Here is a 19,082-nt window from a genome sequence, read left to right as displayed (position 1 = left end):
CAGTACGGAGCTACATTCTCAGCCTTTTTGTTTTAGTTTTGAGTCAGTCTTAGATAGCCCAGTCTCAAACTTGCTTGTAGTCCACGCTAACCTTGTGCTCCTGATCCTTCTACCTCCACTTCCAGAATGCCAGGGCTACACACATGGGCTACCATGACCAGCTGGCTTAAGAGGTTTCCTTGGGGGCCATGGGAAACCGCTAACTGTGTCCACTGCATGAGAAAGGAAGCAATCGAGGTGTAGGGCCAGAAGCAGAACGACCATAACAACCGCTGCCAGGGCAGGACTCTGCCGCTATGCATTTCCCTCTTCCAATCTCAGAGGAGAAAGAGCTTTTTGCTTTATTCTGCTTTTAAACAAAATACAATAAAAGCTCCTCTCAAGGAGTAACTACCCAGGGCAACTGAACTGGATGGCAGGAAGCCAGGAACAGCTCTAGATGGATGGTCTAGCCTTTACAGCCGTGTCAACGGGGTGCCACAAGAGACTCCAAAGAGCTGGCAGTACCAGAGCTCTGCTTAAGAAGCAAGTCTTAGGCAGGCGGATCGCTGTGAGTTCGAGGCCAGCCTGGTCTACAAAGCGAGTCTAGGATAGCCAAGGCTACACAGAGAAACCTTGTCTCAAAAAACCAAAAAAAAAAAAAAAAAAAAAAAAGAAGCAAGTCTTACCTTTCCTGAAGGTCATGCAGACTCTGCTCAGCTCGATGTAACCCTTCCAGATCCTTCATCATCTTCTTCATGTGCTCCTTAGAGTAACGGTTCTGGATATAGGCAAACCAGCAGCCACCCACACCAATAACGATCGACACCACCAGCATGAAGTCTTTGAGGTCATTATGGCGAGTCACTGCCGGACAGGGAGGGCACGGTGAGTCAGGGCGCCGAGGCTCACTCAGCTTGCAATTCCCCGCACCCTCTCCTCAGTGATTCCTCTTGTGAAAGGTAGACCTTACAACTCAGAAGGAACTGTTTCTCTTAAACACACGTGAACATACTATCATGATAAAGTTTGTGCCTAGCTCTACACCAGCCAAGGCCTAATTTGGATAGGATAATGGCCTGAGAAAATTTCTGAAGCTTTATTAACTCATCCTTCCCTAAAATGCAGTGAAAAGAATAGTCCCTTCTCAAGAGCATTCCAGCCATCTTTGGAATGGGATAAGCCTATGCAACCATGGGGAGTCTGTGGGATTAAAGATGAAATAGCATACCCTAGGTTGAGGAGGGCAGCCATGAGTGTTTACTCCAGGGTTTCTGAGAGAACACTGAGGATCCTCTAAAGCAGGGGTTCTCAATCTGTAGCCTGTGACCCCCTTGGGAGGGTCACATAGCAGATATTTACATTATGATTCATAACAGTAGCAAAATCACGCTTATAAATAGCAATGAAATAATTTTATGGTTGGTGGTCACCACAACATGAAGAACCCTGAGGAAGGCTGAGAACCACTGGGTGAGTGGTTACTCATAAATCCTATCCTCCCAGCCATCCTCAAGACACTGCCTCAGCACAGGAGTTGCTTTTCTTTCTGGAATATACTTGCTTCCTCCACAGTATCGACTAAGAGCCTTGGATACTCTTTGTCTTCCCTGATTGTTAAGGACTTGTGATCTTGGTTTGGTGGGATTCCTCAGTGCCAACATCAACACACACACACACACACACACACACACACACACACACACACACACACACACACACACACACACACACTGTGGTACTAGGGATTAAACCTAGAGCCTCAGGAATACTAGACAAGCACTCTATCACTGAGCCCCTTTTTACTTTTATTTTTGAGGCAGAATCTTATTTTAAGTAAGCCAGTCTGAGGTGAACTTGCAATTCTCCTGCCTTGACCTGCCAAGTAGCTAGGATTACAGATGTGCACCACAAAGCCAAACTCCTTTGACATGCTTTTTAAAATTGCGTGTCTTTATTATTTACTTAATGTGGGGTAGGGTGAAGGGTGTGTGCTATGGCGCACACTGAAGGTGAGAGGGCTGAGTTCTCTCCTTCTCCCATGCACGTTTATCCTCTGAGACATATCATCAACCCTTTTCAAAGTTTCTTTTAATTATATGTGCATGTATGTGTATATGTAGGTGCCCACAGAGGTGAGAGGTATTCAATCTCCTGGAGCCAGAGTTATAAGCAGTTGTGAGATGCCGGACATGTGTGCTGGAAATCAAATTCGGGTCCTCTTCGTGAGCAGTGTGCATCCTTAACCACTAAAGCATCTCTCCAGCTCCCATTCCACTCCGGTCTTAGGATTTTTGTTTGTTTGTTGTTTTTCAAAATGGAGTATCTCTGTGTAGCCCTGGCTATCCTGGAACTCTCTTTGTAGACCAGGCTAGCCTCAAACTTACAGAGATCCACCTGCTGAGACTAAAGATGTGTGTCACCACACCTGGCTCCCTCTTAGGTTCTTAACAACGTCCACAATGTCTTAATCACATGAAACTATGAAATAAGCATTTTCCCTCCTGGTACTTCTAACCCTTTAGCATTCTGACAGTGGCCATAACAGACTGAGTCCAGCTATTTCATTCAATATTTACCTTGTCCAGACTGATCTGGAACCATAATCTATTCTTTTGACCAATTTCATGTTCCAGAACTCATTATATAGGCCAGGCTAGCCTCAAACTTACAATAATCCTCCTGATTCAACCTCAAGAGTGCTGGAAATTACAGGCATAAGCAAAAGTTCTCTGGGTATATGTGGCCTCTGCCTCCCACATGCAAAGATTAAACATGTGTGTCACCATGCCCAGCTATTCTTTATTCTCTGGATATGTCCTTTGATACCCAGGTTGGGTTTTTTGTTTGTTTGTTTTTGAGACAGGGTTTTTTCCTTTGAAGCCTTGGCTGTCCTGGACTGGCTTTGTAGACCAGGGTGGCCTTGAACTCACAGATATCCACCTGCCTCTGCCTCCTGAGTGCTGAGATTACAGGCTTTTGTGCGCCACAAAACCCAGCTCGATACACAAAAATTTTAAGTTTTAAAAAGAACAATTTATCTTTTCTTCCTTTTGTTGCTTAGTTGTGTTGTTGTTGTTGTTGTTGTTGTTGTTGCTGCTGCTGCTGCTGCTGTTCTTAAAAAAGAAGGAGACTAAAATGATAGCTCAGTAGTTACGAGCACCAGCTGCTTCTGCAGAGACTGGGTTGGGTTCCCAACAATTTCAGTGGACAACTCACAACCACCTGTAACTACAGTTCCACGGATCCAATGTTCTCTTCTGGCCTCTGGGGTACCTATGATCACTGGTGCACATACATACACAGAATCACAAATATCCATATAAAATAATTTTTTCAAAGTAGTATCTTAAGGTAAAATTCATATAATACAAAGTAACTTTTGGGGGGGTTGGTTTTTTGAGACAGGGTTTCTCTGTGTAGCCCTGGCTGTCCTGGACTCACTTTGTAGACCAGGCTGCCTTCGAACTCACAGCGATCCTCCTGCCTCTGCCTCCCCAGTGCTGGGATTAAAGGCATGCACCACTGTGCCAAGACACAAAGTAACTTTTAAAATGAATAATTGAGAGGCATGTACTACATTCCAAGTATACGTCAATATCAACTCTACTAGTTCCAAAGCAATTCTTCTATCACTCCAAAGTAAAACTTCTTGCCCATGAGTAAGTAAGAGACGGCTGGGTGTGCTGTCATGCGTCTCTAATCCTAACACTCAAGTGGAAGAGGCAGGCTCCCCCCACCCACCCAAGACAGGGTTTCTCTGTGTAGCCTTGGCTGTCCTGGACTCACTTTGTAGACCAGGCTGGCCTCAAACTCACAGAGATCTGCCTGCCTCTGCCTCCTGAGTGCTGGGACTAAAGGCGTGTGCACCACACCTAGCTGAAACATTCTAATCTAGATGTATGAAATATGCTTAGCTATGATACTTCTGCTTATCTCAGGAGTAGTTTTCTGACCTCTGACCACCTTTGGTTTAGATCACACTCGGCGTAAGTTTTATGAAGTGGGCCTAGGAAAAGATCTCCATGCCTTGTTAGAGCAGCAGTCTTACTTCCTCCATTAAGGCCTTGCCTGCTAACTCTGACCTAGTAGCATGGTGCCAGGACTCTGGTCCTTATGTTAGTTGACTTTCCCACCTAGAGCACTTGCTTGTTTTAGTCTATAATTCCTTCCTTTTTCTTTTATGAAGCAGAGTTGGGGTTTGATAAAGGTATTTTAATATAGACATAAGCATAATTGTTAAGAAAGAAGCTCTCAGAAAAAAAGTAAAACACACCCAAGACTAGGGTATGGGCTTCTCAAAGAAGAGTTATGGCAAGCAAGGCATGCCCACGGGCTGGTGCAGGCCCTCAAGGGAGAGCTGCCTTCAGTTCCTTTCCCAACACACGCCCAGTCCTCACATACATAGGATCTCACTACACAGCCCAAGTGGGCAACTACTCCAAACTCTCCTGACTCACCCTCTCATACAAGATTGGAGATGTATACCACCACGCCCTGCTAGGAATTTTGGTCACTTTTGTTTTCTATGGACACCATTAAAACAAGAAAAGGATGGCAAGGCTAACCATCCTCACATCAGAACTCCAGAGACTAAAATATTTAATAAGTGTTCATTGCTACATTAACAGCCCATTTAGTCTTTCCCCGCCACTCATGGACACAAAGTTGTCAGCAGTTAGTCCCTTCCCTCTGTCCCAACCCAGTGCTGGCAGCCTAAGTGACATTCAACCTCTATTTGTTACTTGTTTTAAGCCTTCCTACTCTTCTTTCTTCCATCTACAAAGTCTTCTCTTGGTAAATGCATGAAATAAAGCTAGGTCCTCACTAAATGACAGAGATCATGCACCACCTCTTGAAATGATGTTTTCCCTGTGCCTAGTCTGGAACACACAAGTATGAGTGCGTGTAGAGAACACTGGTTTTAGTTCGGCTGTGCAGAAGTTGAGCCCAGTGCCTTAGGAATGCTAGGAGAACACTTTATCACTTAGTTACTTCCCGAGCCTGGAATGCTCATGTCATCCCTCTAGGATAGACTATGATTGATTCATCTAGGTCTTCCTATAGGATCCAGCCAACACTAGCAAAAAGTAGCTCTTTCCTTAAAATTCTTAATTGACGCAGTAGATCAAACATTTAAATATGGCTAGACTAAAATAAGACTATTTCATATCTCAACACCAGTGACACAGTGAAGGTACTGTCTTGTAGGCGTGCCTGAGACCCAGGGTTTCAGCTTAGCCACTCCCGGTGGTTTAGGGTTCCACAGCAGTACTTTCTACACAAGACTCACAGAGAGGAGGCCCAAACAGCACTGTGTCCAGGGCCTTCAGCTGCAGCTTCTGCCTGTGGCTCCAATCTGTCATCTTCAGCACGGTCCCTGTCATGGTGGTGTTGGTCACAGCTAGCCTGTTAAGAGAAAGAACAGGGGTAAGGTTTGGGGCAGCAAGGAGGACTCTGCAATTATTATTATTATTATTATTATTATTATTTTTTGGTTTTTTTTTTGAGACAAGGTTTCTCTGTGTAGCCTTGGCTGTCCTAGACTCGCTTTGTAGACCAGGCTGGCCTCGAACTCACAGCGATCCACCTGCCTCTGCCTCCCGAGTGCTGGGATTAAAGGCGTGCGCCACCACGCCCGGCTTAGCTCAGTGGTTTGAGCATCTGGTTTCAGTCCATGGTGACTCTACAATTATTACTTACCTCTTCCAGCAACACATTCAGTTTTTGTGATTGCTCTCCTCTCCTCTGTACTCTAGAACACAGAGTGTAAACAACTGAGCTTATTGTATTTTCTGTGTATTAGTGTTTGCCTGTATGTCTGTATGCATGCATGCACATATGTGTGGTATGGTAGAGTGAGGGTATGCATGTGCCTCAGTGTGCATCGGGAGATCTGAGAACAGCTTTCAGGAGTTGATTCTCTCCTTCAACGTTGTTGGAGCAGGGTTTCTCTCATTTCTGCCAGGAGACATACACCAGGCAAGAAATTCTCAAGAAAAACAGGAGAATTTCAGTATAAAGTACTGGGATTACAGGTATACACCAACACACCTAGCTTTTTCTTTTCTTCCTTAAGGTTCTGGGGCTCAGACACAGATGAGGCTGATACAGCAGGTATTTCACCTGCTGAGCATCTTTCCAGTGATTTCTCTTGTGCCTCTGCTTCTAGAGATTATTCCCTACAGATTTGTCCCCACCTCTCATCATATGAAAATGTCTTCTTGTCCAGTCCAGGTCAATCATCATGCTCAGTGTTCCAGTGGTTCTTGGGCCTCTAAACAGCTCTATTCTAACGCACTGCTATTATATATAAACCTGCTTATGAACAAAACTGAGTCCTTTTAGCAAGTATCTTAGTAACTGCAATACAGTCTGTCCCTAATAAGGTTATTAGGAATGTTATTAGGTTATTTTTATAACCTTTAAGCACACTGATAAGACTTTTCTTTTTTTAATATAATGTATTTATTTTTATGTACATTGGTGTTTTGTGTGCATGCATGTCTGTGGATATCAGATCCTAGAGTTATAGACAGTTGTGAGCCGCCATGTGGGTGCTGGGAATTGAACCAGGGTCCTCTGGAAGAGCAGTCTGTGCTCTTAACTGCTGAGCCATCTCTCCAGTCCAAGGCTTTTTCTTATTAAAAATAAAATGATTGAGGAAAAATGGGACTTCGTCTTTTTTTTTCTGCTAATACACAGCAGGTATAGAAAGAATTGAGCATAAGATACAAAAAGGTGGAGACCATGTTCCTGGGTTCCCAAAGGGCATATTTAATTCTATACTACTCTGTACTACTGATTATCTTTTCTGCAACACAGCTTTATTTCCTCAGCTAGAAAAGAAGCTTCTGGGACTGGAGAGGCTAAGAGCACCACCTGCTCTTCCAAAGGTCCCAAGTTCACTTCCCAGCAACTACATGGTGGCCCACGACCATCTGTAATGAGATCTGGTACCTTGTTGTGGTGGGCAGGCATACATGCAGACAGAATACTGTATGGTTAATAAATAAATATTAAAAAAAGAAAAGAAAAGAACCTTCTGACATTATAGTGTGTGTTTCTACTTCAGGTCAGGAGCTCTGGCTTCTGGTCTTAAACACTCTCACCTGTCTGATCATAAGCTGCTTGGTTCCTCCCCTAAGACCTCAATTTCCTTTTGTGTAAATTTTTATTTTATTTTTTGTCACAAGGTCCCTATGTCCTGAAACTCGCCATATTGACTAAGTAGGCCTCCATCTCACGAAGATCCACCTGTTTCTGCCTCTTGGAGTATTAGGATTAAAGACATTCACCACCACATCTGATCTTCAGTGTAATTTATGCAAAACAGGGTGCTTCCTGAAAGCCTGGGAATTCCGAAACTCTTTAGGTCACTTCTGCAAAATGGATTTTGTAGTATCATCATACTTCCTACAGGCTAATTTTCAGTGACACCAAAGCACTGCTATCTACTTTTAAGTAATGAGAAGAGAAAGGTGCCAGTATTTACTAACATTATCTAATAGTGTTCTGATGTTTTCCATGTGAACTGACTGATTCTGTGTGTCAACTTGACACAAGCTAGAGTCATCAGAGAGGAAGGAGCCTCAGTTGAGGAAATGCCCTCATGAGATCCGGCGGTAAGGCATTTTCTCAATTAGTGATCAACAGGGGAGGGCCCCGCCCATTACTGGTGGTGCCATCCCTGGGCTGGTTGTCCTGCGTTCTATAAGAAAGAAGGCTGAGCAAGACAGGGGAAGCAAGCTAGTAAGCAGCACCCTCCATGGCCTCTGCATCAGCTCCTGCCTCCAGGATCCAGCCCTGTTTGGGTTCCTGTCCTGACTTCCTTTGGTGACTAACAGAAATGTGAAAGTGTAAACTGAATAAACCCTTCCCTCCCCACCTTACTTTCTGTTGTAGCAATAAAAACCCTGAGACAACTGTAACACCTCATTGATCACTGAACCTTCACACTAGAGTTAATAAATCAGTTCTCTTTTTAATAATTCTCTTTTAAAAACTATACTCATTTACTTACTTACTTAGAGTGTGTGTGTTGGGTGGGTCATGTTATATGGCACATTATGGAGATGAGAAACAATTTGTGGGAGTCAGTTTTCCTGGTTCATCATGTGAGTACCAGGGACTGAACCCAAGTCATAAGGCTTAGAGGCAAGCACTTTACCCACTGATCGTGCCTGGCATGTACTAAGTACTCAACAAATGGAAGCCATTAGGATGATTCCCAGTGGTGATAAGAATTACTACACCAGAGAACAAAGTGGCCTTCATGCTTTAGAGCAACACACAACAGATGAGAGGGGCAGCAGCAGAGTCTCCAGACTCTGTTGAGGGTGAAGCCTTCCTGAATTGTCCACAGCATCCTGAAAGCAGACCCACTCCCAGCCTCAAGAGAAAAATCCAACCCAGTTTCTAACCTTGGCATGGCATGGCCTGTAAGCTGCAACTTCCGGAAGGTCTCCTCATACTGCGGCAGCTCCACATATGTGATCAGCCACAGTATCACCTCATCCACAGTCCAGTTGTATACTGTGGAAAGACAAAGGAAAACATTACTCCAAAAAAGTTCTTGATTTATATGTCCTTTTTTCCCCCTGTAGCTATATCCTTTTGGGTATGAAAGATGACAATGTTGAAAAAAATTATGACACTCTCAAGCACTATCTCTTGACTTATACTTGCTTTTGTGGTCACATTGACCTTAACACTTACCATGTTTGTGTGCCCAACCCCTCCTAATCCGTAACATCATAGGTCTGAAAAAATAGGCCCTATATGAATCTGATAATATGAAACTCTTAATACAATAAAACTAACAATGGTTGGTTTCAGCCATAACTGACCAAGACAGAGTAAAAAGCAGTATTTTGAGAGGAAAGAAATATTCTGTATCTTGAGTCTAATTATTATACAAATGATAACATATACCAAAATTTGTCAAACTTTATATTTAAAATAAATATACTAAGGAGCACAGAACCTCATGACTATAATCCCAGCATTCAGGAATCTTGAGGCAAGCCAGTCTGGGCTACAGAGTGAGTATGATGCTAGTCTAGACAACGTAGATAGACCCTATCTATCTTTTATTTTAAAATATTTTGAACTTGAGCAATAATAACGCACCTATAATCCTAGCACTGTGGATATTGAGACAGATCATGAATTCAAGGCCAATTTTGGTACATAGTGAGATTGAAGCTGCTTCTATCTCAAAATGAAACAAAATAATATATTTATTTTTAGATAAGGACTCATATATCCCAGGTTGTCCTTACACTCACTATGTAGTTGAGGATGTCTGTGAACTTCTGATCCTCTTCCTTCACCTCTCAAATGCTAGGATTACAGGTAAGCACAACCACACCCCAAAATTGTGGGGTTTTGTTGTTGTTTTTTGTTTTTCTTTGTTTTTTTGTTTTCTTAAAGATTTATTTATTTATCATATATACACAGTGTTTTGCCTGCATGTACACCAGAAGAGAGCACCAGATCTTATTATAGATGGTTGCGAGCCATCATGTGGTTGCTTGGAATTGAACTCAGGACCTTTGGAAGAGCAGGCTGCACTCTTAACCTCTGAACCATCTATCTCTTCAGCCCTGTTTTTTTGTTTTTCAAGATAGGGTTTCTCTTTGTAGCCTTGGCTGTCCTGGACTCAACTTTGTAGACCAGGCTGGCCTCAAACTCACAGAGATCCGTCTCCCTCTGCCTCCCAAGTGCTGGGATTAAAGGCGTGCGCCACCACTGCCTGGATTCCACCTGTGCTTTTCATATTATTGTTGTTATTGTTTGGTTTTTCAAAACAGGGTCTCTCTGTGTAACCCTGGCTATCCTGGAACTCACTCTGTAGACCATGCTGGCCTTGAATTCACAGAGATCTGCCTTAAAGGTGTGTGCCACCGCTGCCCAGCTGCCAGCTGTGCATTATAAAGAGGCCCTATCTTTAAAACAAGAAAATAAAAAAACTTCAGCTATTCCTCTGATAGGCATAACCATACCCATGGTTGTTTTCTAGCAATCTCACACAGAGGTTGACAATTTGGAATATGTCCCCTCATGCTCCGGCTTCCACTAAAATATGACTACAAAGCAGACAAGAAAGACATCTTGAACAAAACAAAGCTGAAGGCAAAACTGATTCCATCTCGATGACTTCAGAAGATACTGGAGCTCAGGATAAGAGTTCTGATGCTGAGTGGCTTTGAGAGTAGCTTAGACTATCAGCAGAGACACTGGAGGAGAGAGAAAAAGGAGCCAGGAGAGGAAATGGGCAGAGACACTGTGGGGAAGAGGAAAAGGTGCCAGGAGAGGAAATGGGCAGAGACACTGGAGGAAAGAGGAAAAGGAGCCAGGAGAGGAAATGACACGGGTGTACTGAATATGCTCCAAGAATGCTCCTAGAAGACAAGATACCTCCGACTCACACAACAGGTCTTAGTCACTGCTTAGCTGAATGTTTAGTTCCGAGTCAAGAATACACTGGAAGAAAAGACAAATGAATTTTCAAGAGATACATTCAAACCCCAAGGCTTGAAAAGGATAATGGAGTTGGTATTAAAAGAAATACTGAAGAAAGTAGAATGAATTGGCTATTATTACTGAAAATGAAAATATATCCTAACATATTAGCAATGTCGTCATTTACTATAGTCTGGAATGCCTGGTAATGAAGGCATAGCAGGGAGAGTGCACACATGAGGCAGACAGACAAGTGCCAGCCTGTCAAAGTAGAGAAAACAACACAGCCCTGTGATTGTGCCAAGTGAGCTTGGCCTCCTCCTAAACAAAGAGATCGTTCTGCTCGGCATGTAGCGTGGAAGGAAGGCACCTTTTTTTGTTGGTAGAAAAGCCTGAGGCCAGCGGTGCTTCAAGGGCCTTTTGTCTACTAAGAAGATGCCTAACACAAGCCTGGGCACAGATTCTTGGCATGCTCTAATCAGCACCTTCCACGTGGAGACAGGCAAGAATCACTCTAGACCAGTGGTTCTCAGTCTCTGCATCAGTGACATTTTGATGGGGTGAACTTTGTTGTAGGCACTGTGGTTGGCATTATGGCAGGACATTTAATAATATCTCTGGCAAGTACCCACTACATGCCATCAGCAATCCTGCTGTTACAATAAAAACATCTATCTTCAGGTATTGCTAAACATGCCCCACAAAAGGCAAACCTCCCTCCAGCTGAGAACCACGGCTCTAAGTACTCATTTAGGCAGAGTTCCCTAAGGGGATCACTGTACCCCAAGGATCCTCCTCACTGATCACTCCCTATATAGCTAAGCTACAGGGGAAAGAGAGCGTCAGCACCATGCCAAACTTCAAGGCAACGTTTTGTTTGTTTTTAGCTCTACGTATTATTCAGTTACCTAGGCAGCAGCCCCATCTAGGCAGGGCTTGGCAACATGGTGTCACCTACTTAAAGTCACTACAAACTGAACAACATAAGCTGTAATGAGCTGTATCCTCCATGTTATCTGAATCTCAGATAGCAACGCTGAGTTCCAACATGATCTCACTCAACAGTCTAATTGAGACACCAATTATCCCTAAGATTTAAGTATCTAAAAGTTAGGTCTTGTTCTACTTTCTCATTCCAGTTTTTTGTTGTTGTTAAGTGTCTTTGAGTTGTTTGAGATAGGATCTTATACAGGCCACGCTGGGCCTCATACTTGCTATGATGTGAAGGATGACTGAATTCCACTTCTACACTAACAGTGATAGAGTTACAGGCATGCTCCACCAGGCGCAGACTGCATTCTCAATCCATAGGAGAAAAACTGGAAAGAATCTCTGGGCCAAGGAAGGTAGAAGGCCTCAGCAAACACAGAGTGCTCACTGTCAATAAGAGACCACAGAATTCGGCAAGAAGAGCTTATGAACTTACAGATTACGGATGACTAGCATAATCAAGTCTCAGAAGATCATTAGAGCAGGAGACAGTATCCTAAAGCCCAAAGACACCATCTATAGGCAAATCATGTACAATGCTACACAGAACAAGAAAAGACCAAACTCTAGAGGCTATAACAACTCTCAAAAGAGAGATACACTTGCGGAGACACTGGGAGAATCATCCTTTAGTGGCTATAGACAGCCACCGGTAAGTTCTCAGGCTACTACCGTGTGCATGTGCGTGTGCGTGTGCATATATATATATATATATCACACAAAATGGAATCAGTAGGCTATTAAAACAAACAAACATGAACTTGGAAAGTTGAGTGTTTGAGGGACAAGGAAGCTTGGAGGAGAAAAGCTAGATGAGACACATTTCACCGAATACATACAAAAGATTCTCAAAAATCAAGAAAAGTTTTAAAAGACAGAGACTCTACAAGGCAACTGTTATCTCCAACCTTTTTCTTTGTTTTCAGGACGATTGATTGTTTGTTTGTTTGTTTGTTTGTTTGTTTGAAACAAGAGTAACATTGAGATTACACTATCTTTAGTCCAGGACAGCCAAGGCTACAGAGAGACCCTGTCTCGAAAAACCAAAAAAAAAAAAAAGAGATTACACTATCTTTAAATTCACTACATAGCTGGTCTTGAACTCCTGATCCTCCAGTCTCCATCTCCCAAGTTCTAGGATTAGAAGCACATGGCTCTAGGCTTGGCCCTGCTGGATCTGTATTATACAACACACATAAATTTGAAGCTAAAGCCCTTACTTTCCATCTTACCTACCATGGACTAACTGGGATAAATCACTAAACTAATATGAGCCTCAATTTCATTTTCTATAAAATATTCATTCTGTCACTCCTGAAACATTTATTTTGTACTCATCCAGCAGAGCAGTGATAATATGATCCTCAATTTCCCTTTCTGTAAAGCAGTCATTCTGTAACTCAATAAACATTCATTTTGCACTCTTCCAAACTAGGCACTAAAAACAAAGCAGAGTAAGAAGGAGAACCTTATTTCCAGGTACTGTAGCTTACACTCTAGCAATACCTATCAGTAGCAGTTGCTTGTAGATACATTCATTTTAAAAAGCAGTTCACTGGCTGGGGAGCTGGATCCACAGTGAAGGAGGCTTGTTCCTCTTACGGAGGACCCTGATTCAGTTTGCACACCTGTATCAGGGGGCTCACAACAGAACTCCCGTTCTACACGTGTGCTGTGCATAAACTCATACAGGCACACATACATTAACTAAGTAAATATTCTTTTTTTAAAAAAGAGAGTGGTCAGAATTTGTGTGGACAGAGATTCAGATCTGCCAAAGAAAGAAATAAGAAGAGCAATATACAGAACTACAAAGAATAGGTCATGCACAGGAAACACAGACTCCAGTTTGTCTGGAGGCCAAGGTCATCCAGAAAGACAAAGAAAATAAGAAGCTGCTGAAGCATAAGTTCCTGAAAGCAGGTTGTCTCCAACTCAAGGACAATTTATAGAGGTAAATATTAAATACTCCATTACTTGCTAGATCCCACTCCAGGACCTGGAAATACAGCAGAATACAAAAGTCACAGGTCCTCTGGTGCCGATGATTCTCAGGGTAAAGGCAAAAAAGTCTAAACAGAGCCTGTGAGGTGGCTCAGTGGGGAAAGGTGCCTGAAAAGCACTTGCTACCAAGCCTGACAAACCAAGTTTCTGTCCCTGGGACCTACAAAATAAAAGGGAAAAGCAACTCCTGCAAATCGGCCTCTGACCTCCACACACTCACACACTAAAATAAGCTAGTACTCAGGCCCCTACCTTTAACCCTAGCAGAGGTAGGTGGATCTCTGTGAGTTCAAAGTTAGCATGGTCTAAATAGCAAGTTCCAAGCTAGCCAGGGCTACCATGTATTTAAAAAAATTTTTTAAATAAATAATGAAAATTTAAAATACAATAAAAACATCAAATGGTGATAAATATAGTTAAGAAAAACTAAGTAGTAAGAGAATAAATGTAAAAAGAAAAGTCTTTTTTAAGGAAGAAGAGGCCTCTCTGGTAAGGTGACATCTGAGTAGAAAATAAAGTGCAGCTGTGAGTCACGTGGCTGCTTGGGGTATGGGCACATCAGCAGGACAATAGGTATCACTCCCAGCACAGCAGCCATGGCTACCCTTAAAGGATGTGCCAAGGCAGATACTGGACCTTGGCCAATATTTTCTCTTGCCAGGAAAAGAATAAGCAGTAAGCAATGAGCTCCTGAGTCAGTATCTCTTTCCCATAATGGGCTTGTGGCACCTCTACACGAAGCCGTCATCTACTTCTGTGGTTCCAAACCCTCATCCCAAGAGAACTACGTCTACTAGGCAAGTTGCCAAAGCCTTCTGAGTCTCCTTCACACTGCTATTAGTAAATTAGCTGGCCACCTAGTCACCCTCAGTCAGTCATTTGGTTTCACCAGTAAAATATAGCCTAGCAGTTACAAATATGGGCTTTGGAATCACATGTCTTGACCCAAACATCACATATAAAAATGTAAGCATGAACAAGCTGCTCAAAGTTTCTCAGTCTCATTTTTATTACTTATAAATTAGTGACGAGTAGAGTCCTTAGATGCTGTAGTGAAGATATAAGGAGCCTCCTTTCCTATAGTAAGTTCTAAATAAATAGTAGCTACCCAACTATGGTGGTACATACCTGTAATCCTAGCACTTGGGAGGTAGAGGCAAAAGGATCGGGTATTCAAGACCAACCTCAGCTACATTTGCTATCATCACCATTTGTTTACTCACTCATTCACTAAGCTTTTATTAGTATTTACTGCAGAAGGTGCTAGCGTGTGTTACCAGCACAAAGACGTATCTTCATGAACTCCATCCTTACGAGTTCTCTCAGAAAGAGGAAGAGCTAAGCGGAAATGAATAAGCATAGCAGTGTGGTAAGTGCTCTCTTTGAGAGACCAGGTGATGTGGAGGCTCAGACGAAAACTGCAACTAACTGACAGAAAAGGCATCACAAAGCTTGCAGGCTAACTTGAAAAATTAATAGAAGGGCCAAGAGAGATGGTTTGGAGATGATTAAGAACACTGGCTGCTCTTCTGGATGAATTAGGTTCATTTTCAGCACTCACACGGCAGCTCACAGCCATCTGGAACCCCAGTTCCTTCTCTGGAGGTTTGACACTCTCTGCTGGCCTCTGTGGTTACCAGGCAAACACATAGTGTACAACAATACATGCAAGCAAAGTACCCACACACGTAAATTAAAAATAATATTTTAAATTTTAAATTGAACAGTAGCTGAGTTTTCTTGTCTATTCTAAATATGAGCAAATCATAGCAGCTACACAATCCTCTCACAGTGGCTTCCTAAAGATGGGATGGAGCCTGGATCTGGTTGTCTAAGAGGTTCCTTCCTACTGACACTACCTGGGAATCTTAGTTTCCTAGTATGATGTCAATATCAAACCCTGAAACATTACTGTAAAATAATCTGGGCCTTGAGCCTAGGCCCCATATGACAGGCCTCCACTAGGTCACTGTCCAACACTCTGGTCTATTAAACTCCATACAGACACGCTATTAAAGGCACAGCAGCAGAAGAACTCTGGAGCTTTGGAGTGTGACACTGTAAGATGGAAGACTGGTAGAGACAAGGACAGACTTTTGACTTCTTTCCTAATCTGGGCTCAGTACAGTACTGTTACAGAATGTCATCTTGTAAGACATTCATTTCAATAAAACTGATAGGGAAACAGGCACGGTAACATGCTGTAATTAGTGTGTTAAGTGCATGATGAGATAAACATAAGAGGCTATGGGAACACACAGCACATTATCTAGACTATGGTTTTCAGGGAAGATTCCAAAAGGAGATATTTAGACTGAATGTATGTATGTATGTATGTATGTATGTATGTATGTATGTATGTATGTTTGTTGCAGGGTCTGAGGTACACAAGAATGGCTTCTAACTCTCTATGAACTCCTGAGTCTTGTGCCCTCATCTCCTAAGTACTTAGATTTGCAGGAGTAGATCATTACACCTGGGTCATATGGTCCATGCTGAGAACAGAACCCAGGGTTTCATGTATGCTATGGTTACCATGTTGCAACTTGAGATCACTTCCCTTTTTTGAGACAGGGCATCTCTATATAGTCTTGGCTATCCTGGAGTTCACTATGTAAACCTGGCTGACCTTGATTTCATAGAGATCCTCCTGAGTACTGGGCTTTTTGTTTTTTGTTTGTTTGTTTGTTTTGTTTTGTTTTTTCCAAGACAGGATTTCTCTATGTAGCCTTGGTTGTCCTAGAACTCATGCTGTAGACCAGCCTCAAACTCAGAGATATGCCTGCCTCTACTTCCTAAGTGCTGGGATTAAAGGTGTGTACCACTATACGCAGCAATCCATATATATTATTTAGTTAGTTAGTTTTAAAAGAATGGATCTCACTATGTAGACAGGCTGGCTTCAAACTCAAGGCAACTTTCCTGCCTCAGTCTTCCAAGTTCTGGTATTACAGGTGTGAAACATACCTGGCGAGTTATGTATTTTAAATTTAAAAATACAAGTCAAGGTCTGTGGAATACAGCTTAATAGGAAAGCACCTGCCTAGCACATACAGGGCTGGGTTCAACCCCCAGTACTATGAAAATAAATAAAATAATCCATAATGAAAGAAGACAGAAAGAGATACATTGAACCATAACAGAGGGGGAAACTCTATACCTGGAAGTAATATAGAACGGGTAGGTGTGGCCTAGCAGAAGGAAGTCTGGTCGTTTGTGACATATAAATATTAGAAACCCAGATCACTTAATCACACATTCTTTCTTTGCTTCCCAGTCACCACAAAGTAAACAGTTTCCCCTGCCAAGCAATGTCTGCCTGAATATTCTGCCTTACTACCTACCAAGGCAGCATGGCTAAAACTGAGAGCCAAATAAAATCCATCCTCCTTTTGGTATTAATGTACCTTTTTTTTCCCCCTCCCAAAACAGGCTTTAGATAAAAGAATATTATCTTGAATTAAAGATCATTTCATAATGATAAAGGGTTAATTAACCAAGAAGACATAATAATTGTAAATCTTTATGGACCCAATTTCAGAACTTCAAAATACATGAAGCAAAGACTACAAAAAGAAACAAGCAAAGACATACTTTGCGGGGAGTGGGGGAGGAGTGTCTCTATGTAACCTTGGCTGTCCTAGATTCACTCTGTAGACCAGGTCAACCTTAAGCTCACAGCAATCTGCCTGCCTCTGCCTCCCCGAGTGCTGGGATTACAGGTGTGCTTCACCCTGCCCAGCTGCAAAGTCATACAGAGAGCTAGTAATGTATGTGTTCCTTTCTCAGTAAATGATAAGCCAAGCAGTGAGAGACATCAACAAGGTTAAGTAGACTTAATACTGATAAAGTCTACTGACCTGATTGGCATTTTTATCCAATAGAATATGTGTGCTGATGAGCATGTGCACATGGAACAGACTATATGTTAGGACATGAAAAATATTTATAAAATAGAAAAGGTTTCAACTAGATGCTGAGGCAGGAGAATCATGAGTTTGGGAGCCCTATATAGCAAGCTTCAGGCTAGATAACACAGGTTATCCCAGCACTCAAAAGGCAGAGACAAGCATATACAGGGGGAGGAGGTCCCCCTCAGTCACAGACATAGAGGAGGGGAGTAAGGGGAAAATGGGAGGGAGGAATGGGAGGATACAAGGGCTGGGCTAACAATTTACATGTAATATGAATAAATTAATAAATTTTTTTTTTAAAGGCAGAGACCAGAGGACTGCTACAAATTTCTGGGACCAGCCTGTAATACATAGTGAGTTTTGAGCCAGCACTGAAACACACTGAAACACTGCCTCATCGAATAGGGTGAAGAATGACTGAGGAAGACTTACAATGTCAGTCTTGGGCCTCTTATACCCTTGTGTGCACGCGCACACACGCACGCGCGCGAGCGCGCACACACACATGCATACACATACATTCAGATCATGCACAAAAGCATGTGTGAAAAAGAAGATGAAGAAGGGCTCAAATCAGTGATTTCAGGCTTAATATTAAAAAGCTAAAAAAAAAAAAAAAGCTGAAATTATTTCACAGTCACAGGGCATGGTGATTTACACCTGCAATCCCAGCACTTACTTGAGAGGTGGAAGCAGAAGGATCAGGAGTTCAAGGCTGGTGATGGCTATATGGCAGCTCGAGGCAAGCCTGAACAATAAAATGCTATCTTAAAAAAAAGAAAAGAAAAAAAGAAAAAAGGGGGGGACCCAAAGATCTAAAAGATACTTCACCATAGAAGATATACAAATATCAACTATGTTCATGAAAAGATGCTCAGTATCATTAGTTATTAAGCAAACAAATAAACTAACACGGAAATTAAGACACTACTACAGTATGCTAAAATTTAACAGATTGACTACAACAATATTTACAAGGAGCTGGGGGAGCTGGGCGTCTCATACACTGCTGACGGGAAGACCCAACAGCACGGCTACTTATGAAAACGCTGACAGTTTCTTGATACCTATGTGATCTAGTCACTTCACTCCTAGACACTCCTAAGACAAAGAAAATAAATGTGCCTCATATTTAAATAGTCACTTCGGCTTTATTTTTAATGGACAGAAACTACACGCAGCTCAAATGTCTAACAAGTGGCAAATGGGTAAAAAACAATTGAAGTGTATCTCTTCAATGTATCAATACTCAGAAAGAAAAAGGATGAGCTTTTTATACATGTCAAAGATGAATCCCAAAATAATTATGTTAAGTGCAAATCTATTCTTTAAGCTTTAAAGAAATATATTATATAATTATATTTAAATAAAACTCTAGAAAATGTGAACTAACTTGGCAGAAGGTAGTTCAGCCATTATCAAGGGGAAGGAGAGATTACAGATAAAGTCATGAGCACAGTCTGCCTTTACTGTATAGGCTTCACAATTGTATGCATATGCCAAAACACAGAACACAATAAACTTTAAACAATTATAATTTATTGTGATATCATCTCAGTAACTTGCATGAATAAGCTACTAAAATAAGCTATTGGCAGCAGCACAGGAGAGATGCATAAGAATCCGAGAGGAAGACTCTCCAGGCTTGGTAGCAGAGAGGGATGTGGTTTCTCTACTATGTGGGGATAGATGTAGGGTCTTTTATTTTCTAGTATATATTTAAAATAA

At 42.1% G+C, this 19,082-nt stretch overlaps 1 protein-coding gene across 6 annotated transcripts in view; it reads right to left on the bottom strand.

The window, feature by feature from the left end:
* Positions 1-19,082, bottom strand: part of STIM1 (stromal interaction molecule 1) — a 164,253-nt gene that overhangs the window by 21,578 nt on the left and 123,593 nt on the right. For all 6 annotated transcript variants that reach the window (XM_084752217.1, XM_084752218.1, XM_084752219.1 and 3 more), the window contains exons 4-6: positions 8,403-8,514; positions 5,273-5,388; positions 669-846 (exon numbers count right to left, since the gene is read on the bottom strand). In XM_084752217.1, coding sequence (XP_084608343.1) covers positions 669-846; positions 5,273-5,388; positions 8,403-8,514 — 406 coding nt within the window. The remainder of the gene's footprint in view (positions 1-668; positions 847-5,272; positions 5,389-8,402; positions 8,515-19,082) is intronic.

The sequence above is a fragment of the Acomys minous genome, assembly GCF_964271855.1.
Source record: "Acomys minous genome assembly, chromosome: 2".
In the NCBI taxonomy this organism is placed as follows: Eukaryota; Metazoa; Chordata; class Mammalia; order Rodentia; family Muridae; genus Acomys; species Acomys minous.
Note: the sequence above shows the minus strand (reverse complement) of the source record. Positions and strands in the feature narration are given on the sequence as shown.